Source organism: Sesamum indicum, linkage group LG6 (assembly GCF_000512975.1).
Source record: "Sesamum indicum cultivar Zhongzhi No. 13 linkage group LG6, S_indicum_v1.0, whole genome shotgun sequence".
In the NCBI taxonomy this organism is placed as follows: Eukaryota; Viridiplantae; Streptophyta; class Magnoliopsida; order Lamiales; family Pedaliaceae; genus Sesamum; species Sesamum indicum.
In genome coordinates, this window is record NC_026150.1 from 18,302,023 (window position 1) to 18,324,867 (window position 22,845).

Sequence of the window (22,845 nt, forward strand, 5' to 3'; positions counted from 1 at the left end):
AGTTAAAATTCATTAAATTTGTTAATATTAACAAAAGAATTTATAAAAACTGATATTTACCTTTAATTGTCTTATACTAATTTATTGTAGGTCAAATAATATTTTTTTTTACTGAGCTACCCTTGTAACAGTGAAAATATACCTCCTCACATATATTAACGTATGAAAATGTATAAGAATAATTTGGTGTGATACTCCCTATCGATAACATTATTTTATGCTACTTAATTACCCCACGTAATTAAATATATTTATAAAGATAACATAAGCATGACCATGACCATAGTTATACCACGGACTCTGTCAATACCACTAGCCGGAGTGTCAGCTTATTCACAATCTTTATACATGTCTCAATCACATATAGCAAGAAAGAAATATTACTCTTATTCACAAGTCATCCTCTCTATTAATATATCATCAACATTCTCAATTTCAAGACTTCTAATTTTATTAATTTGTGAGTGGAACACTGCATACTAGCCTGACCTAACTTGAAATGAACAACGTGGACTTGTTCTTGGAGAGTGAACAGAACCCAATGTCTACACCTGAAAAATGTTGCAGAAGGGTGAGTCTGCGACTCAATAAGTAAACAACCAACTCCAGCTATACATAAAATTTTATCTTTAGTTCAACACTACAACATTATGCAACAAATAACACAAACCACAAATTAGATTCTATTATATCACATTTGATTAATGATGCAAACATCTCACAACAATACGATCAACTCTTCCCTTGTTAGTATACGTACAAGATGGTGATATGAGACCTTTTTCCACCAACTCATCCTTACTTTTCGTCATATTAAGTTTAAGTGAATCTCCCTTTGAGCGCCACACAGGCTAGATTTGCCACACAGGCTGAAGTTGCCATACAGGCTAGTTTTGATTATCAAAGAGGTATCCATATAATCATTATATTCAGTTTTCATCACCCCCTCATGTTTATATCACTATTTTTGTAAGCAACTAGTCAAGTAAAACCACACATCATCATATCTCTTCAATCATATTCACATGGTCCCAACCATACACTCTTGGAGTATGAAAAATACACTTTACATCATACTTCCACGATATAAGCATTCAAAGTAGCACATCTAATCAATTATACCATCTTGCTTTCACCAAACAATCATTCAACTGAAACTATCCGTCAAATACTCCTTCCCATATATTAGCCACACAACCATATGTAACATAGAAGAAAATAGAGCACATATATATAGATGATGTTAATTACCTTGCTTCCCACATAATCATTCAACTCAATAATTCATCAAGTATAGCCTCTTCATCGTTATTAGCAATTCCAATCATACATTTTCCATAAAGATAATATCTAGATAAAAATAGCACATATAAATTACGTCAATCGTCTACTTACTTTATATATTTATCATTGATCGTCTTAGTTTGTTGTATGCATTTTTTCTCATTTGTCAAAAATTTGAAAAAAAGAAAATCATATATATGTATCTTTTTAGTAAATCAAATCATATAAATGTACCTTTTTAGTTTTGAATTCGGTCCAAGACTTGTGCCAACCGGCCCTGCCCTATTCCACCTCTGATGTAGTTTGGACCCAAGTCTATCCCATCTTGTCTTAAACCTGCTCTAACTTTGCACTTAAATTCGCTTAGCTCTTTTTTTCTTTAATTAATTAATATATTTTTATAAGAATTAAGATAGTTTTAAGATATAATTATATTTATTCATAAATATTATTTGAAATCGATTTTAGACAGTACGTAACGCTTATCCAAACTCGATCGACTCTGTAAAACCAAAATTCATCGGACTCGACGATAAATTAAATCTGAATGTTATTGGGTAACGTCCAGTCCTACCCATTCCATTTACCATCCCTATGTATTAAAGTTTTAATAAAAATACGACTAAAATAAATCAAATACAACACGATTTATATAATAGCTGTAGGAATTGCATCGTTTTATGAATATATATTATCATATAATTATTGGCGCTATTAGCAGTAAATGACAAAGGAAAGGAGAAAAGTGAGGGTGTTTAGAAGGTGGGTAGTTGCCATCTTTGTATGTCATTAAGACTTAATTAACTTAACAAAACTATAAACTCTTCTTATCATTAAATTTATATATATATAAGTAAATTCGTCCTTTCTGACTTGTTCCCTTTGATAAAAATGATGAATATGACAGCACTAAAAGTTAAATCAGAATACGATCAATTTATTTATTTTCTCAATAATGTGAGTCAACTTTTAGTTTTTTAGAATGTAATTTATGATGCAAATATTTAATTTACACTAAGAAAATATTTAAATTGAAACAAAATTTAGGACCGAACAATAAATCAAACTACTCGATACTTAATTAAAATTGATTGATAAAAGCTCGTTATATTATTCGATAAACTTTCCAGCGCGGTTCAAATAGTACAAACTAGTATAATATACTTAAAAATATCAAATTCATTGGATTTAGTTCTTGTTCGATTAAAAAATACTTAAGACTCGATCAGATCAATAATTAAATTAAATTCAAATGCAATTTTCAATACTTGATAATAACTAAATAAACTTACGATTATGTGTTGAACTCGATTGAAATTATTTAAAACCCTAAAGAAGGCGCATGCTTGCAACTCCGAAGATGGACGGTCACGATCTTGGATGTCACTTTAGCATTATTAATTAATGTGGTAGCTAGTATATTAATTAAAATAACAAATGGGTTTTGCGTGAATAAATGATTAATCGATCAGGTTTGTCAGGACATTGTATTACTTTATGATTTTATGGTTGGGATGTTAATTTCTAGAGGTTAATTAAGTAGCCCATCATCAATCAAGTATGCAGCAGCAGCACCTCAGCCGTTGGATTCTTGATTATTTTCCAATTTGATTTTAAATTTCAAATATTGTGTCTGTATAATTTAATGTTTCCTCGACTTCCTAAATAAAAACCCACTAATAAAAGATGGTAATTTTCTTGATAAATAAGTTATTCCTCAAATATAATAAAGGAGTATGAGAATGTCGGTTCACGCAAGGTAGCTTGACAATGACATTCCTTCTTGGCTTCCTGCACAACCACAGTGTTCATTTTTTTTTGTTTTAAGGAATAAGCGGAGGGACGGTAATTATATGATTATATTAATAATATTAGTATTTCAACACGATTTTATAAGTTGGATAAATTTTTCTTTTCATAAATGGTTGATAAAATTTGTTTCGTCTGATTCTATAACCATATTAAACGACCACTGATTTATTAGCGTCATGCTCACATGTACATTATATTTCAAATTATGAACTAAGTTAAGTATATATACGTATATATATATATAATCTTAGTCACCTTTAACCTGAACTAATTTGGTTTGGATACATAATAGTATTTATTCATAAAAGCTTGGTTGTTAAAGTAAATTTCTTGGACATAAAAAGCAGCAAATAGCTAAAAAGTCATTCATTACTGCTTAATATGATCATCATCATTGCGTGGCGTTACGCATAAAGTTAGAGATTATGATGGGTAGGGATCACCACTAAGGAATGTACAATAATTTCAAAATAAAAATTTTCAGACAGAGAGTGTTCTTTCTTTACATGCCACTTTTAGTTCATTCTTGCCATTTCAACTAATTCTTAATCATTTTCTTACAAAAGAAATTGAGATTAAAGATCAGGTAAAGGCTTCTTTTACTAGAGAAAGTGTGCGGTTAGAGAATAAACTTTTCCTCGTTGAGTGGGTAGAGATGAAGCTCATCTTGAGCGTTGGGATCTGCATTCTGCTGTCCTTATTTTCAACTCATCCTCCCACCATTCGCTCTACGTGTTGTTTGCTCTCAATAATTGGTAGTCAACAGTTGATAGACACTGCTGCTTCTGCCGTTGCAAGAAATTGAGTGGCCAACTACTGTCCCCCTCCCCTTCCCCCCTTTTTTAATAATAAATAGACCATGTTTATGTGTTTTTTGTGTGTGTATTTAGGCTCTCGTTTGTTAAAATTTTAACCAAAGTAAAGTTAAAAATGAGGAGTGGTGGTTCTGGTGAGGAGAATGAATAAATATAAGGTGCTAAGGCCTAACTGGTCTGGCAGTGGCAGATGGTAGATACCTTTCTCTACGATGGTGCCTTGCTTTGTGTAGTGTTTTTCCAGGGTAGCGTTTGAGAGTGTGCAAAGAATATTGCAAATACTATTCTTTATTATGGCTCTTTTCTCTGCTGTAATTACGTTTGGCTGTGAGACTGACGGCTATTTAATTAGTGGTTTCCATTGGTGAAAATCCTTGCCCATTGTGCTTGTTTCTCTAATGGGTGGTATCAAGTTCTTGATTTTGAGATCTGGGCTGTAAAGATTTCCTCAAATAATTAAAGTTTCTAGCTTTTGAGCTGGTTCTTGGATTCTGGGTTGTTTTCTCTTTGCCTTGCAGGGTGAGAATTTTCACCACCATTTTGTAGGGGAAAGAGGAAAATGGCTCCAAGATTGAATCTTTTTGACTGGTGGGCTAGAGACGCAGCAAAGGGAACTCCTGTGATTGTAAAAATGGAGAACCCTGATTTCTCCATTGTGGAGATTGATGGACCTGATGCTGCATTCAAGCCTGTGGAGAAGGGCAGGCTGAAGAATGCCAAGCAAGTTAGATGGATTCTGATGCTCAAGGCTAACAGGGCTGTCGGCTGTGTTGCTTGGCTTGCAACTATCTTGTGGGCTCTTCTTGGAACTATCAAGAGGAGGTTGATTCTAAGGGAAGGAGTGGCTCTTGCGAGTGAGAAGCTTGGAAGGGGTAAATTAATGTTGAGAATCATCAAAGCCCTTTTAGTGATTTCATTGGCTATTTTGGGATTTGAGTTGGTTGCTTACTTCAAAGGTTGGCATTATTTTGAGAACCCAAATTTGTATATTCCTCATACCTCTGACCTCCAAGGTTTTTTCCATCTGGTTTATGTTGCTTGGTTGGAGTTGAGGGGGCAATATATTGCACCGTTTGTTCAATCTCTTTCCACCTTCTGTGTTGTTCTGTTCATCATCCAGTCTTTGGACCGTCTGATTCTTTGTTTGGGTTGCTTATATATCAAGCTGAAGAAGATCAAACCTGAAGTTAATGGTGATCCTTTTCAACAGGATGAAAAGGAAGGAGCACAATGCAATTACCCAATGGTTCTTGTCCAAATTCCCATGTGTAATGAGAGGGAGGTATGAGATTTTCTTGTCATAATTTTTCTTCAGTGTCTTGTATTTAGTAAGTAATTCTGGTGAAGATTTGATGGTCATAAGGGTGTAATGATTTTAGTGAAAATGTTAGACTTTAATAAAGTTTCGGCTTTTTCACACAGGTCTACGAGCTGTCCATCTCTGCAGTTTGCCAGCTTGATTGGCCGAAAGAACGTCTGTTGATTCAAGTTCTTGATGACTCTAACGACGAAGGCATCCAATGGCTGATTAAGGCCGAAGTCTCCAAGTGGAGCCAAAAGGGAATCAACATAATCTACCGACATCGTTTGGTTAGGACTGGTTACAAAGCTGGGAATCTCAAGTCCGCAATGAGTTGTGATTATGTGAAGGATTATGAATTTGTTGCTATATTTGATGCAGATTTCCAACCGACCCCAGATTTTCTCAAGCAGACAGTTCCACATTTCAAGGTGAAAGAAATGCCGATTTTCATCTTTGAAAGTAACACACGGATAAAATTATGATTACTAACGTAAATTGTTTTCCTGCAGGACAATCCTGATCTGGGATTGGTTCAGGCTCGGTGGGCATTTGTGAACAAGGATGAAAACTTGTTAACTCGTCTCCAGAACATCAATTTGTGTTTCCATTTTGAAGTAGAACAGCAGGTTAATGGGGTATTCTTGAATTTTTTCGGTTTTAACGGAACTGCTGGTGTTTGGAGGATCAAAGCATTGGAAGATTCAGGCGGTTGGCTTGAAAGGACAACTGTAGAAGATATGGACATTGCTGTACGTGCGCATCTCAATGGTTGGAAGTTCATATTTCTAAATGATGTCAAGGTATGAATCACCACATCTTTTCCGTATAAATATTTACTGCAAAGTGAGTATTAGTTCGACAAAATTGGAAAGACTGAACAACATTACTCGTAGCTAGCCAATTCTGTAATTCAAGAACATCCATACAGTACCGGGGCTAATACAAATGCCTAAATTATGTGGTGTATGCTAATGAATCAGGTTCTCTGTGAAGTTCCCGAGTCTTTTGAAGCTTACAGGAAGCAACAACACCGGTGGCATTCTGGTCCTATGCAGCTTTTCCGCCTGTGCCTGCCTGCTGTAATAAAGTCAAAGGTATGTTTGGTGTTCATTCTATCTTCTACATAGTCATGAGATGGAAAAAAACCTCACTAATGGTCCTATGATGTGCAAAACTTTGTGCAGATATCCATATGGAAGAAAGCCAACTTGATATTTCTCTTCTTTTTGTTGAGAAAACTCATTCTTCCATTCTATTCTTTCACATTATTCTGCATAGTTCTTCCTTTAATGATGTTTATACCCGAAGCTGAGCTGCCTATGTGGGTTCTTTGTTACGTGCCGGCTCTTATGACATTCCTCAACATACTCCCCGCGCCTAAATCTATCCCTTTCCTTGCTCCCTACCTTCTTTTCGAGAACACAATGTCGGTCACCAAATTCAATGCGATGATCTCGGGACTCTTCCAACTAGGCAGCTCGTACGAGTGGATTGTGACGAAGAAGGCTGGCCGGTCTTCAGAATCCGACTTGCTGACTGCTGCTGATAGGGATATGAAAGCACTGATCCAACCACAAATTAGCAGGGGAGCTTCAGAAAACGATCTTTCTGATCTCGGTCTATTGAAGGAACAGAAAGGACAAACACTCAAACCGGTCAAGAAAATAAACAAGATATACAGAAAAGAACTAGTTCTTGCTTTCCTATTGTTAACAGCTGCAGTGAGAAGCCTCTTGTCCGCTCATGGACTCCACTTCTACTTTCTGCTTTTCCAAGGAATCAGTTTCGTCCTTGTTGGTCTCGATTTGATTGGAGAGCAAATGAGTTGATAAAGAAGGGAGCTCGCTGTGAAAAATACAACATTTCGGCAAAGTCATGACCGAACAGAGCCTACGCCACACAACCTCATCGCACCATGCACGACCAAGGTAGTCTGTCCCTATTCAATCACCATTTACCATTTAGTTCAGCAATTTTTTCAGAGTGAATATCATTTATAAAGCCAATAAGAATTTCCCCTGTTCCATATACCCTTATAACATTTTTTTCTCCGGTTTGCTGTTTTAGATAGGATAACAATCGACATAGTCCTTCAAAGATAGTTATTGTTTTGTATGTATGTACTGTGGTGTTCATCATTCGCCCTATATATATATATATTGTACATGGTTGAACATGATGATTTAATGCAGATTATCTTCCACATTTCTTGCATTATTGTATACATTTCTCATCTTATTCTGAACTACATGAATGTCACAGAGAACTTGCATAATGCCATAACCCCCCCACCCCCACCCACCCCAATCCCACCAGGCCTTTCACTTCAGTTTTCTTACCTGTGGTTTTGTATCGTGGAGATGAAAACGGGCGTCGGCAGGCGAAACAGTATTTAAAAAAACTGAATCTTGAGAGGGGCTTAAGGCAGTTGAGGGGCCACAAAATATTGTGTGGGGTATTCAGTAGAGCAAGTTGTTAGAGGTTTGGAACTGTAATTGGGGCAAAATTTGCCTTTGATTGACTAGGTTTGTATGGTCGGAGCCTGAAAATCAATGGTGAGAAGGAATTGTGGTTGGGATTATGACAGGCCACCTACAGAATTTGTTGGCATCTTGCATCAATGTTTGTGTGTGATATTCCATAAGCTGGAAAACGTGCAAGGTTGAGTTGTTTGGGATCAACTGGGACAAGTGGTTGATGTTCCATTGCTCTCACATGATGCTGCATATTAGAATCTTGTTCCCATCTCTGAAATTCTTTCTTATCAAGAAACCAGGACCATGCCTGCAAATTGTGGGTTTCTATCCATGGTTAAGGATTAAGGAGTTGTGTCCTGAGAATGGCAAATTTAGTCCATTTTGATCATTTTGTTGTGTAATTTTAATAATTGGTGTATTGAGTATAAAAATGATCGAAATTTGCTAAAACAGTTGGAAGGGTGCACCCAATTAACTCGGTCACATCACATGCATCTCAGTATACTTTTTCGGATATTTTTGTTCTTAGTGTATAAAATTTTTAAAATTATGGGATAAAATTGTTAAAATGAGTTTGTATAGGATTTAAAATCGTCATCCTCTATAAGACTAAAATTGTAATTTTCTCAAGAAAACGTCGACCATGATTAATTATCCATGGAAATTGGTTGTAGTGAGGAACTCATTCTTTGAAGGGTAATTGTACCCACAATTTAGATTAGGCATTTGATTGCAGCAGTGAGAGAATTTGTTATCCTCTTCCATTTTTATACTGATAAAGAAAAGAGAAATGTCCCTCATGCAGAAAGAGCCAAAGAATTAGGGATGGAAATCTCTATCAATCGGCAAAAGGAAGAATCTATCAACACTTTTTGGGTGATTTCAGGCTTCAACTGAGCCTCCAATTTTGGGTTAACCCATTGAAAATTGATGAAATTGAAAATTCGATTTGGTATTTTTTATTTTAGTATTCAATTTGATTTTGATTTTTTACTGATTATTGAACTTTAAAAATATATATAATAAAAAAAATATAATAGATAAATACTAAATATCTTAATATCTTTATTTATAATAAAAAATAATATTTTATAAGTAATGCATACTTAATTTGTTATAATTATTGATTAACAAATAATCAGTAATAAGTACATTTGGAGTAAAATATGAAATATGACTTTTTGTTGATGCCAACAAGTTTCATAAATTTGACTGACGAATGGGTCTATCTATTGGATCATAATAAATATCACTGATATTAAATGTAATTTTTCAAATCATAAAGGATCTCTGCAGTAAATTTTAAGAGAGGTCAGTGTAATTATCCAAATAAAATAATTTAAGTAATGTATTAGAAGAGTAAAAATAGGGAAGATGTGACATTATTGTTGAGATCCTGGATTGAGAGCATTTAATGGTAATAAGTAGTTTTCAGGGAAATCCGTCTGAGACTCACATCAACAATAAAAAAGAAAGACACAAACATATGCAAATTAATTCTGTCAAAAGTGAGACCAATTGTGTTTGTGGTCAATAATTATTCATCATTTATTAGTTATTACTTTTGTGTTCAACTACTTAACATGGGATCCATACATAGCTGCTGCAGCTGTGCTGTGCTTTCTTACACACATAAATTCTCAACTGTCTGTCACAGGACAAGAGAGATGGGGCTGTGGGCTGCATCTGCATCCCTATCCCCTACTACTCTTTAACACTATCAACTCTCCAAACACCATAATTCTCATTGCCCATCTAATGAAATAAAACAATTGGGTAGTGGCATCCATTAAACCTCTGAAAAACAGGCAGACGGATACGAAATTCTACCCATATAAGTTGTCAGTCATTAAATCACATGTGATAACGTCGTTATGTGTTAATTGAACAACATAGTATGCTAAGTATTTGCACTATTTTTTTCACCTCTCTACGTCTTAAACTATGAAACAAATGGTTATTCCTTTCTTTCAAAAAGAAATGCACCTTTAGCTATGAAACAAATGGTTATTCCTTTCTTTCAAAAAGAAATGCAACGATATGGGTACCGGCTGATGGAACAATGCATGGTTCAGACACGGCAAAACCTTGGGAAAAGAATGTGTTTTTCTTAATACAATCACAACCATGAGATAGAGTAGCTCCTCATATCCTCTATTCCAAGTTTATATTGTCTCTCCTATACAGCCTCCGAATCTTCACCCTTTCTAACATTAACATTTGCAGGTAACAGTGTTTACTTGAACGGACTAGGAGTCGGAACATAAAAGTGGAATAGAGGATCAAAATGTGAGCTCTGCTGGTTTTCTGTACACTACTTCTAAACTGCTGAGGAGAGTCGTCAGGCTTATGCAACGAGTACAATTCCTGCCTCGTTTGGACAGAAAAATACTCGTGTGCATCTTGTCTTTTGAGTTTACTGTGAAATGCACCTTGAAATGTCTGACAGTCTGAGAGAAACAGAACAAGACGTGATGTTCAGGTTACTTTGAGTAAGGTAGAGTTGGGCTAATCATCATCAGGATCAGCTGAGAAGTCTGGCTCCTCAGGCTTCTGCAACTTAGGCAATTCAACGTTCTTAATCTTTTGAGCTCCTCTCCTTGTGTTGGCAGCAAATCTTGATGCCAGTATTGTCACTCCCAGATTCTGTTTCACCTGAGACAAATCAACGGTTTTTGGTGCCTCCTCTTTATCACTTTCATCAGGTAATTCCTCGTCATGTGATGAATTAAACGACTCCTGCATGCTTAGGCTTTTCGCCAGCATTCTCTTTTTGTGTCGACGCCAGGCCGCCTGGATGAAACAGGCAGCCCACGTCCTCCAGTGGTGGGAGTAATACCGAAACGTGTGCTGCAATTTCTTGCTGTGGAGCCGTCTGAATTGGTTGGCCACAAACTTAAGGTCCTCTGCTCTTAGTGCAAATGCTTCCACTTCACTTAGGGCTTTCACAGTTCTTGTTGAAGAAGGCAAGTTTAGTGTAGACCTCGGAAGCAAAGCCCATGACAGCAGTTCCTCCCCACAAAAATCACCAGGCCTCAATGTTGTGGAGTTGAAGAATCCCGATCGGCCTCCATTGGTGGTCGAGCTTTCTAACGTCCCCCTGATGATGAAGAGCATCTCACTCACAGGATCACCCTCACGAACAATGTAAGTCCCCTGGGTGCTTAAGGACGAAACTAAACGCTCGCATATTGCATCCAGAAGCTGATCATCCATCTGAGAGAAAAAGGGGACCTGAAAAATTGGAAAAGGACACTGTTAGTCTTATCCGAGGGTAAAAACCAACAGAAGCTATTGTAATGTCACCAAGAAACAAGCAGAGCCGAGAATCCTAAGATATGAAAAAAGTGTTGAAAATCTTACACGACGAACAAGGTCTAGACAAAGGTGGCGCTTAATGTCACGATGGAGATCTGTGGGCAAGGCACGCAGGATAGATTCTTCATCGACTCCTCTTGTGGTTAGCCATTTATACTGTGTAAAGCGCCTGACACGTTGTTGCAGATCTTCTGGGAGTTGACGATGCCTCATCCATTCCTCAGTGTCTCGCCGTTTAAGCCTCCACTCCTCAAGCCTCACCGTGATAGATTGCAGATAGGTCTGTGATGGCATAGGAAGAGCTGTTAAGGCATCATTAAACTTGAAAAATCTAAGAGGAAATACAAATAAATGGTAGAAATGTTAACATGGTTAAGTGACCCAAGACAGAGAATGTGTAAACACAATATTTAGTTCTCACAATACCTGCATATTTCCAATCAAATGGGCAAACAGAACAAGCCCCAAGATGGCTATGAGTATGGCGAACAAGGTTTCACCAATAAAAGTGCTTGTCGACAATGTCTGACCATAAGAACTGTCATTTGAAACATGAATGTCAATCCACAAAATATTCTCCAAAGAATCCAACTAGAAATATTCGTAATTACTCAAGAAACTACTACATCAATTCACCTATATAAACGGTCCTCTGCTGAATTGATAATCAGGACTATCTCAATAAGAACAGATTTACATGCAAAAGTGAAGGAGTTCCGCCACCATACCTTAAGTTCTGTAAACCCCACCATAAACAGTAGAAGTACTTCTTCAGAAATTCAGAGGAGACGACATTCTTTGCAACAGCATTTCCAAATATTCCATAATTGAAGAAAGTAGTATTATCAGGATTGCAGTTTGTGAAGACAAGCGTGCTGTTCACCCAATTTGCTCTGTCACTGTGGGTCAAAGTACCACAATCCAGGAAATTACGAGAGCATCCAGTACTTCTAAATTCAGCCTTGCAAGCCGATTTCCAACATATTGCAAGTCTCTCGATTGACAGCACATACCAGGCAGCCCCCAACACCTAACGGAAGTATATAAATCGTTTAGGACAAAAAACAAACTGAATCTTGTAATGATAAGGACCCCATACAAATTCGACTGCTAAAAGACCAAGTGCAAAGCGACGTACATGGCTTGCCAACATGTATAGTAGCAGATTGTATGCTGCACCAGCCCAGGCTGTCTTTGTGACAACTCCAGTAGCCTTGATAATTTGAGAACTTAATGGGAAGATCAGATATAATCTGGGAATATACTGTAGCAGGACGATTAGCACCAGCGCATTGTTGGTATGGTCAGCATGGGTGCTTCTGATTGCCGGTAGTATGGACCATATTACAATCTGGAAAGGACAACGCAACACGATAATCAATCGGCACTGGGGATTATTCTAAACTTTCAATCAGACATGGTGACCCAAGACCCCAAAATCACGCAATTAGAACCCCAGATTAAGCTGAGGGTAAGATTACAATACTATTTGCTTCCTTTCTCATATCTATCTTGCTGCACAGTAGAACTATAAAAACAGGACAAGAATTTTCAGGGTATGTACTTAAGCTATTTCAAGAATCCTTAAGAGAACAAATACTCGAATCTCATAGTAGTATTTAAAGATTGTTCAACCAGCCTGCCTACTCTCGCGCTTACGCGCTAAATCTCAATCTCCCGACTTGTATGGATAAACAGTATTACATTGATTTTCAGTGAATTACAGAGTTATTGTTTTAACTTAATTTGCAAAGATTTTCCAACAGCAGGGGTTACCTGAGGAAGAGGCAGAGCGGCGATCACATCTATGAAGAACTCAGACTTCAAGTACCTCTTTGCTATCTTGTTCAGATCCATAACAAGTTCACCTTTGCCAAACACCCTTGAGCTAGGAGACACATAAGCAGTCCTAAACTTTATAATCACATGTAACAGATAAAATATATCGGCCACTGTCCGAACACAGGTAACGATTATCCCCAAATTTATGTCTATATGCATACATGAAGAATTGTGTTGATTTAGAACTGAAGGCAGGTAGAAAAACAAGGGATCCACAAAGAGTGACACCAAACAAGAAAACAAGAAAATCCTGTTCCATTTCAAGACAGTCTCACTTCCAGGGTCCAGGACTGTCTTCTTCTCTGGCTCATGACCTTCTGGGAAAACCTTCGACCTGCCAAACTTAGGAATCTTGTCTGCATATCCACCTTCAGATTTCCGCAAAGGGGCTGAAGTTTTATACAGAGGCAGTTGCTTCTCACGGCCTTGAGCCCCATTCTTCTCCCTGAACACCTCAAGATTCTGTTTTTCTTCATCTTGAAACCTGTGAAAGATCTCTTACTTAGTACATTCATCAACTCTTCATAGAAAGGAAAAATGGGCTGCAAGCCACAGAACTGCTACAAAAACTTACCTAACTTGCTTCTCTTTCTTGCATTCCATGCTTGAAATCTTGGCAGCAGATAGTGTACAAGAGTAGAACTACTAAATGCATCCAGAATAAACAAAAGCTACTCCCATATAACTTCTTGAACCCATTATTTCCAAGTCTTTCAAGCAATCATTGTCAGATGAAAAATGGCAAGAATTGGCCAAATTCCAGTGTGATTAGGGTGAAAATGAAAGCCCAAAATCCTGAAAGTGTCTTCTTGCGGATGAATGGGACCTAATTATTATGTTGTCCACGGTTGACTTTAATGAAAAGGTTGGAAAAGAAACAGCTACTGCTCAGTTATTTTATTCCTGCAGTAACTGAGACTGAGACAGAAGGTGGACGTAAAGGCCATAACAGACTACATTGACTGCGATGAAATTCTTAACTGCAACAGCAGCAGTAAAAATACTGCTGCCTGAAGAGATCTTTATTATGACAGCAGAGTTTCCAGGCAAAGAATCTCTGGTCATTAACTTTAGAAACTGACATTGCCGGGATTGGGCTTGCGGGGTAAGATTTTATTACAGTGAGTCCAGTTGTGAACTGATGCACAGTGGTAAATCGTTGCAAGAGTTGGACACATGGTTTAGTGTTGGAAAACTAATTATTAGTACACACCCCTGGCTGTTCAAGCCTGATAATTTGGTTTAACCAACATTCACTTCATTATAATATTGTCGTATTGTTATAGCTAAGCACAAATGTCTAGGTCCGATCAACCTTAATTCAGCATTCCGGCTTCCTCATTACTGCCTGTACATATTGGTGCTATTAGGTTTCTCTAATTTAACAAGATATATAATAAGTTTTCTGTTCCACATCTAATAATTTTTTTTTTATTTCACTTAATATATATATGTGTGTGTGTCTGTTTGTGTGTGATATATCGTGCCATTTCTTTTATATATGGAATAGATTACATTAAGTTAAATGGATACATTTCATGATAAATTTAGTTGTAATAGCTCATAAATAATTAATAGTTATTTTTCTTTTAAAAAAGAACAGGGGTTTCGAACTGTTCGGTTATAGGATATATACATAGGTAGTCTGGAAATTGGATGTTGTGAAAATAGTAAAATGTTATATGATATGAGAACCAACTCTGGGCGTGGAGAGTTGGAGATAGATGCGCACGTGTAACAAATTCACATTTTTGAGAGGCAGCCGATGATTTTGGCGCCATATCCGTTTTATGCACGTTCCACGCACATGATGATGAAACTATATACTAAAAATTCAAATCTGTAAGCATAGCCCATGGACATCAAATCTTGGTTTAGAATCTCTATCCCCAGCCTATTTTTGCCTTAACAATAACCACCCCTTCATCCCACCTCTGTCGACCTCTATCCCCTAAACCACCTCACCGCTCCCATTACCACAAACATCGTCTCCACCTTCCACTTCAAAAGATTTTAAGGGCAGTCTAACCTTCTCCATTTACTTCATACAGTTTGAAAGCAAAGTTCGACTTTGCAATTCTCTCTATACATTAGAGCTGGGTAAACACCAAAAGCAGTATTAATTCAAAGACCAAATTGCATGAACCATCTCAACGCCCTCTCATTTCTGAGTTCGTTCTGAATAGTTCGCTCTACATCAAGTTGTGCGATCCCATTGCATTACCCGCACTAGTATGAATATTAGATATTTTACTTCCAATCAACTTGGTACACACTTTCATGATCAACATTCAGCAACAATCATAATTTTTACTTCTCGCATTTGAGCAAAAAAAATCACCCTCTGCAAAGGTGCATGCTTAAAAATCTACAGGCCAAGGAAAATTATGCAAAATATAATCAAAAGAAAATAGACGATTTAGAATTTTAATAACATAGATTCCAGCTATCAGGAACAGAATTGGAAAAGAATTCAGTAACAGAAAGCAAAAAACCAAGCCAAGGTGTCACAGTGAAGCACAAATGCGACGACGGGCCGATTGCAGAGATCTTTGTTGAAGACAATCAAGTTTGGACTTCAGGCAAACCCAGCAAAATGCTAAACTTTTGGGAAGGCTAAAGAAAACAGATCAGGAGGCAGATTTAGGGGAGACAAACTTCAACTAACTGTCATCATCGAGCTTTAATGGTCTTTTACTTGTCAAGATATAAGACAGATTTGGAGTGTATCACTGACCCAATCACCACCACCGAAACAGCCCAAACAAATAGAGCAAGTTCATTCCCATCCCGTTGACGAACAGGGTTTGCCCTACAGCAGAAGAAAACTTACCCTGATCCAGACTGACACAAGATTCTATTTCAACAAGGAACTAACCAGCGCCAATGAAAGGCTGTAACTGCCATATACTCCAGCGTAACAGCTTTCAGCTCTATAAACCAGCCTTTAATTTCTCAACTTGCAACTCAGGCAAAGATAGTGGCCAAAACCCATTTTTGACAGGAACAATCTTAAGGACTGTTAAAGGAACCAGTCATCATGACTTCCGAGCGATGGATTAACTGCCGGAAGTGCGTGAAGCGCTCTTCATTCTTAAATCTAATCGAATAACTATTTGACGAGAGGCGAATCACATCCGCAGACATGCAATCAAAAGAAGCATCTAGCAGTGTAGCCAGCTGGGATCCACAATCTTTCAAATTGAAGATCCCACAGCAGGGCAATGAAGATCGAAAGAGAAGTGCAGATGCATCAAAACCAATGAAGCAGTACCAGGTAGAACCTCGACACAAAAACAAAATTATGAAATTTTAGCAATGCTCTATCAAAGCCTCTAATAGAAGATATCATCTATGAATCCAAATCCATATGCATTATGCATATAAGATATTTTAAGATCAGTTCATAATTTCATGTATATAAGAGAAAAGGTAACAAGCTAATAAGGATTAAGTGACAAACTTACTACTGAAGCAGTAAAGACACAACCAAATCCACGAGTCGAAGCTGAGGGTGGCACCTCACTACATAGCCGTAACTAAGTCCAAGCACAGTAAACACATAATTCGAAAACTTCTGCATGGATTCAAAATTACTAATAATTTGTCCAACTTCAGCTCCTGCTCCTGCGCCTTTCCCTAGCGCCATTTCTGCATAATATATACAAATGCAAACATGAGCAAGTAGAGTCGAAATAAAAAAGATGCATATGTCTTCAAATATCAGTTCCTTTAGAGTTGTCACCCCACCCCAACGCATCCCTTGACTAAGATATCATTAAAGTACATTATGTTTCTTTAATAGGTTCTGCACCTTCATATGAGTAACTCTTAAAAATTAGTACACCCCCTACATCTACTAGTCTTCTTAGCAACTCCAGATTCAACTAGCTAAATCAAACAAGATTTTGGCTTACAGCGTTGAGTTTAGGGTACCGGAAATTATTTCATGCATGTCCGAAATACCTACAGACATTTAATGGAGAAGGTCCAGAAACTATGCCTAGAGCATCAGAATGGAGAAAACTCAGAAAAGGGTAAATAACACTTAACCCATTGGCATATGGCACCTCCTCTCGTCCGCGATAAGGCGACCTGCTGAAGCTGCGACCTCTGGGTGACAAACTGCGTCGTCGAGGAGGGGAACGTGCACGAGGACTGTAACTCCTGTTCCAGCACAGTAGTAGATACTGAGATGACCATACATGTCCACTGAATAGAAATGAAAATAGCCAATTTCTATATCTTCTCTCCTCTTATTTCCCAAAATTGCAGCTGCAATGACAATTCTGTTTGAGATTTTTACTGTAAGTCTTCTCACTTATAAACTTACCTTCGACCATAACTTGGGCTCCGGCGATATCTAGGGGGGCTGCGACTCCTACGCCTTCCAGAACCTCCCCGCATTCGGCACTCACGAGCAAAATGACCAGGCTCGCCGCATTCATAGCATTTTAAATCAGAACCAGACCGTCCGCGACCCCCGCCACGGCCACCACCACCTCCACCTCTAGAGTTGTGTGAAAGCTCAACCCTCCAGCCATTTTTACCTACTCCAACAAGGTCATAATTTCCAGTAACATTCACATTAAGGCAACATCAAAATGCTGACTGGTGGTGATGCTGTACTCTTTCATCGAAAATAAGAATCCAAAAAAGTTAAATTCCAACTGATTAAAGATGAAACTGAGGTGGATGCTATGGTTTTCAAAGTTCCATGACCAAACCCAAACAGGCACGTTAACTAGAGAAATAAGCAGAAGCAAAGAAAAAACAAAATCTGAAAGACAAAAAAAATAAAAGATTCAATTTAAAGGGCGAGTTTACAATCCTAAAACTTCTAGAGACGCTATAAACATAAGCAAGAAAAATAATACTGATAACTCACCATCAAGTTCTCTGATGGCGTCTTGGGCATCTCTTCGGTCATCAAAATCGATGAATGCATAACCAGGGGGCCTTCTAGCAACCCACACACTGCACAAAATAAATATAAGTTAAGAAGAAAGAATTCACCCAAGTATAAGAGACAAACATAATAAATCTAAGAGATATGTTAATGATGCATATTAACGTGTTTAACAAATTTACAACTTCAAATAAACCACCCATCTTCAAATCAAGTATTCAACCTAACACCTCTGGGTATTACTTTTTCAACCAGACAGAGTGATGTCATTAGCGCAATGCAAACTCCAATGAAAACAATAAGAAGTTCTCATACCAACATTCACAGGATAATTTTGTGAACTTGGAAAAGAGGTATTCCAGGTCCAAGAATTACAAGGGAACAGGATCATATTTTGAAAACAAGATATAAAACAGTTACAAAACCTCTGTAGGTGCATGCTCTGAATTGTAGAAAATGAAGATACAATGAGCAAAATTCTGGCATGAACACAGCACCAGAAGAGCAAGCACTCAATGCCCAGAGGCAAAAATGTGCCAAAAAATTGGTCACTCTGCAACATAAAAGTTCATGTTGTAACTAGATAGCCAACACATCCCTTTACAATTAGGTAAACATTACAGGGCCAGGAAAACATACCCTAAAATAAAAGGGTCAGACACAAAATGCAATATCACCAATTACTAAGGTAACAAATGCAGACAAAAGTTCCAAAACCCATCGCAAGGCAAGAAATTTCACTGCTGCCTTTCATACATTCATGGGATAATTTTCCTTTTTTTTTCCATGGTATTTTTTCAGCTCATTTACACTTCCACGGGGGCTAATTCACAATTGACCGCAAAATAACTACTCCAGGATTTTACCTTCTGATGACTCCAAAAACGCGAAATTCATCCTCAAGCTCCCGTTCCGTGACTCGAGGATCTAGATTCCCAACATACACTCTGGACATCTTGAATCAAATCGATGAACACGCCTAAAAATGCAAAGGAATCAGAAATGACAAACACCAATTATATACCACAAATTTGAAAAAAGCGAGGGGGAGGCGACTTCTTCATCACAAGAATGGAGAGAACCAAGGTTCTACAACGAAAAAAAATAAATAAACAAAATAATGAAAGGGAGAGTTTGGGATAAAAAAACTCGTCAGTCAAGTTTTTACCAAAATTCTCACGCGCAACTGCAAACTTCACAGACACAATTATGACCATTAAAAAAGCCAACTTGATTTGAACAGTAAAAAATTGAAAGAAAAATGCAGTATGTAAACAATCGACAGATCCATACATCACTCAAGCCGAACGAAATACTTTAAAATAATTAAGCTTGAGACAGAGAAGAGCAGAAGTACCTGAAACCCTAAAGTTGGAGAAAAACCCTAGGCGATGGCGAACAGTGATTTAAATCAATTCACGGGGTTTGGTTTTGGCCGTTTGGGGCTTGCAAACCTTGTTAAAAAGGGAAGAATTGGAGGGTGGTAAATTACCCCACTACCCCTACCATTTTTCCCTATTTTGATGATTGGGCCGTCACAATAACCTTTTACCTCCACTTTGGGTGGCCTGTTATGGCAATCCATGGCCGCCCAATTCTATGAGAAACATTGGGCCTGTAAGAATCAGCCGAAGCCCACTCGAAGGTGATAAAATTTCTTTGGCCCATTTAGTCCTCTAGAATTTCAATAAATAGACCATTTTGTCCTCGAAACAAAAGAAAATTACTAAAAAGAATCTACCAGCACAGTAATAACATGCCAATACTTTTTGACCAATTAGAAAAATTTTAGCCACTCTTCCCATATGTCAAATATCATCATGCATTGATCTATCCCATCACACGAACAAATGAATTTTGCATATACACAGGCGTCTGAGCAAGGAGCACCAGTGGTCTAGTGGTAGAATAGTACCCTGCCACGGTACAGACCCGGGTTCGATTCCCGGCTGGTGCATCAGGCAGGAGCATCTGATTTCTCCTCTCCTTTTTTTTTATTATTATTTCATTTTTTTATTTTTTTTTTTAGTTTTATTGCTCTTTCTCTAAACTCCTTTCTTGTGTCATTATTTACTTAAGTTCCACCTTTTTCTTTAAGTTATATGTATTCTTATATGCTACTAACAGCTACCAAATCAAATAATAAATAAAATCCGCATCCAAATTGAGGAATTCTTTATTTTCCTAATAATAGTAACAAATGACATTTTCTTAGGTCTTACGCATCAACCAACAAATGTATGTGAAATTAATTTTCTTTTATAGCTGATGACATTTGGACACCTAAAAAAATGTTATATTTCTATAAAGAAAAACCAAAAGTGAGGTTGCGGTATTTATTTTGTTTTGTTAAGTGCAAGTGGTTAGCCTCATAACATAAGCAAAAGAAGATGCTTTATATTGTCATCATACATTAATATATCATCACGTTTACATAATTCATCCCAACACACAATTCTGTCCCCCACTATCCAATTCTAAATACAATATATTTCCTAAAATTATATATACTTGAGAGTTTATTTGTTTATTCCAATGGAAATTGGCAACAAAGTTCATTGACCAACTCACTTTTTAAATCACCATCTAAGATTTCATCATTGCATAGTAAAAATGAATAACGTATTATGATGACTTTTTTAAAAAACAAAAATAATATATTCAGAATATAATATCTACAGAATACCTATGCAACAAATTAAATTCAAATGCATTCCTAATTCTTACATCTATAAATCTAAGTTTAAAAAGATATATAATTTAAATATATTTTTATTCCTCATAGAAAAAAATTGATAAAATATTTTTAATTTCATTGAAAAGGCTGAAAATTAAAAATAAAACCATCCAACTGGACCTGCACGTGAAATAAATGGTTTAGGTGGCAATGAATGGGGAATCTTTCATTCACCTGTCGGTCACCAAATGGAATCTTCACGGATTTCCTCGTTTCCCTCCTCAAAACTATAAATTAAATAAACCCAAATACACAATTAACCTATTTTTTTTCTTTTTCCTTTTACATTATATTTATATATTACATACTTTATATTATTTGATATTTTTTTGAGAGAAAAAAAATTATTTCAAGCTGAAACATCAGCAAATAAGAGATTACCAATGTTAAGGGAGTATGAAATTCCTGTTAAAAACAAATTCTGAACTATTATTTAACAAAATATCATCAAAAGTTATTTTCGCAGTGCCGTAAGGAGTATATGACCATCGCGGCTGCCAAGATGTTGTAGCATGAGGAACAACAACAACTGAATACTGAAGGTAAGATTGATGGTAATTGCGTGCCAAGAGAATTAATCGATCAGGTTTAAGCAAGGTTTTTTATGCAGCTTGTTCAAAAGTCAAAATTATATAAAAAATAATAATATTTTTGCATAAAAAAAAGGTGGGGAGCTTATAATTTACAATCACCAAATACCATCAATTCATATAGCCCCACTCACGCCCACCGCCCTATCACTGGCCCACAACGACAAATTTAATGATCTTCATGTGAATTTATCCCACATAAATTGTGAACTATTGAATTAATACATAATGTGATATCATTTGCACGACTCTTTTCATTAGTACAAATTCATATGGAAGGCACCAATCCCCAAGTCTACAACAACTATCACTCATTCACCCAAAACTATATTTATTGAACTTTTCTATCACACTTATATGAATATCATACGTTCTTTTACCTATTTTTTAAATTATAATTTAGCTTAATTACATTAAAAAACTATATATTTAAAAGATGAAAGATTTTAAAAAAAATTCAGATTTCTTAATGATAGTATGAATCAGTACGTATTTCATCATATACGAATACTAATTATTATGTTTCCGTATATAACCCAATGTTGTACACGAATGGTTACTATGTCCTCAAGAATATTCACCAGAAGATAAGACTTCTCACAAAAATCTCCGTCTCATTTCCTCTGCTCTACACAAACAGAGAGAAGAGAGATGGAGAATTCCGGGCAAGTGTTCGATGTGATTGTAATTGGAGCAGGCGTCATGGGCAGCTCCACGGCTTACCACACCACCAAACGCGGCCTTACGACGCTCCTCCTCGAGCAATTCGACTTCCTCCACTACCGCGGTTCTTCCCACGGTGAGTCCCGGACCATCCGCGCCACCTACCCGGAGGACTACTACTCCAGCATGGCGTTGGAATCGTCGCGTCTCTGGCAAGAAGCCGAGGCGGAAGCCGGATACAGAGTCTATTTCAAGACCAAACAGTTCGACATGGGCCCATCCGACAACAAATCCCTGCTCGCAGTCATTAGTAGCTGCCGGAAAAACTCGATCCCTGTTCGGGTTCTCAACCAGGATGAAGTTTTCGAGGAGTTTTCCGGAATTTTTGAGCTTCCGGAGGACTGGATCGGAGTTGTGACGGAGTTCGGCGGAGTTATCAAGCCGACGAAAGCAGTGTCAATGTTTCAAGCACTTGCTCTGCGGAGGGGCGCCGTGCTCAAGGACAACAGCGAAGTGATTGACATCGCCAAGGACAGAGAAACGGGCGAGATTGTCGTGTTAACAGGAGGCCACGGGGAATACCGATGCAGAAAATGCATAATCACCGCCGGAGCTTGGACTAGAAAATTGATCGAAAAGGTTAGAGGATTGCTCCTCCCTATTCAGCCATTGGAAACCACAGTTCATTACTGGAAGATTAACGAAGGAAACGAAGGTAAATTCACAATCGAGAATGGATTCCCGTCGTTCGCGAGCTACGGGGACCCCTACATATACGGAACGCCGTCGTTGGAGTTTCCCGGACTGATAAAAATCCCGATGCACGCCGGTCGCCCCTGCGACCCGGAGGATCGGACGTGGGCGGCTCCGACGGCGCAGGTCGAGCTGTTGCAGGATTGGATTAAGGGAAGATTCGGGGACTTGGTGGATACAAAGAAACCAGTAATGACGCAGTCGTGCATGTATTCAATGACGCCAGACGAGGATTATGTGATCGATTTCTTGGGCGGAGAGTTCGGGGAGGATGCGGTAGTGTGCGGCGGATTCTCGGGACACGGGTTCAAGATGGGACCGGTGGTGGGGCGGATAGCGGCG

At 37.6% G+C, this 22,845-nt stretch overlaps 4 protein-coding genes and 1 non-coding gene across 6 annotated transcripts; 3 read left to right on the top strand and 2 right to left on the bottom strand.

Moving 5' to 3' along the window:
• Window positions 3,601-7,405, top strand: LOC105164913 (probable xyloglucan glycosyltransferase 5). Its single transcript, XM_011083738.2, has 5 exons — window positions 3,601-5,193; window positions 5,334-5,642; window positions 5,724-6,014; window positions 6,195-6,308; window positions 6,399-7,405. Exons 1-5 carry the CDS (start codon window positions 4,471-4,473, stop codon window positions 7,041-7,043), a joined length of 2,082 nt encoding a protein of 693 aa, XP_011082040.1. The 5' UTR covers window positions 3,601-4,470; the 3' UTR covers window positions 7,044-7,405.
• Window positions 10,056-15,008, bottom strand: LOC105164914 (probable cyclic nucleotide-gated ion channel 14). The gene is made up of 7 exons (XM_011083739.2): window positions 13,426-15,008; window positions 12,786-13,335; window positions 12,148-12,360; window positions 11,738-12,039; window positions 11,436-11,547; window positions 11,055-11,291; window positions 10,056-10,925 (listed from the first exon to the last, which is right to left on the bottom strand). The coding sequence occupies exons 1-7, from the start codon at window positions 13,452-13,454 to the stop codon at window positions 10,200-10,202; spliced, it is 2,169 nt and encodes a 722-aa protein (XP_011082041.1). The 5' UTR covers window positions 13,455-15,008; the 3' UTR covers window positions 10,056-10,199.
• LOC105164916 (serine/arginine-rich splicing factor RSZ22) lies at window positions 15,216-19,205 on the bottom strand. 2 transcript variants are annotated; one of them, XR_002287315.1, is made up of 7 exons: window positions 19,118-19,205; window positions 18,627-18,739; window positions 17,740-17,828; window positions 17,185-17,401; window positions 16,905-17,018; window positions 16,319-16,502; window positions 15,216-16,135 (listed from the first exon to the last, which is right to left on the bottom strand). XR_002287315.1 is itself a non-coding variant. In XM_011083741.2 (6 exons), the coding sequence occupies exons 2-6, from the start codon at window positions 18,713-18,715 to the stop codon at window positions 16,466-16,468; spliced, it is 546 nt and encodes a 181-aa protein (XP_011082043.1). In that variant the 5' UTR covers window positions 18,716-18,739; window positions 19,118-19,205; the 3' UTR covers window positions 16,200-16,465. The 2 variants fall into 2 exon arrangements, 1 of the variants encoding a protein (XP_011082043.1); XM_011083741.2 differs by lacking the exon at window positions 15,216-16,135 and having other exon boundaries at window positions 16,200-16,502.
• On the top strand, window positions 19,647-19,717 carry TRNAG-GCC. Its single transcript has one exon. It is a non-coding gene; the product is annotated as a tRNA-Gly (tRNA).
• LOC105164917 (probable sarcosine oxidase) lies at window positions 21,588-22,845 on the top strand (the record flags this gene model as incomplete). Its single annotated transcript, XM_011083742.2, is given in 1 exon segment — window positions 21,588-22,845. A coding segment is annotated over 1 exon segment (1,107 nt), but the record flags the coding sequence as incomplete, so codon positions are not given.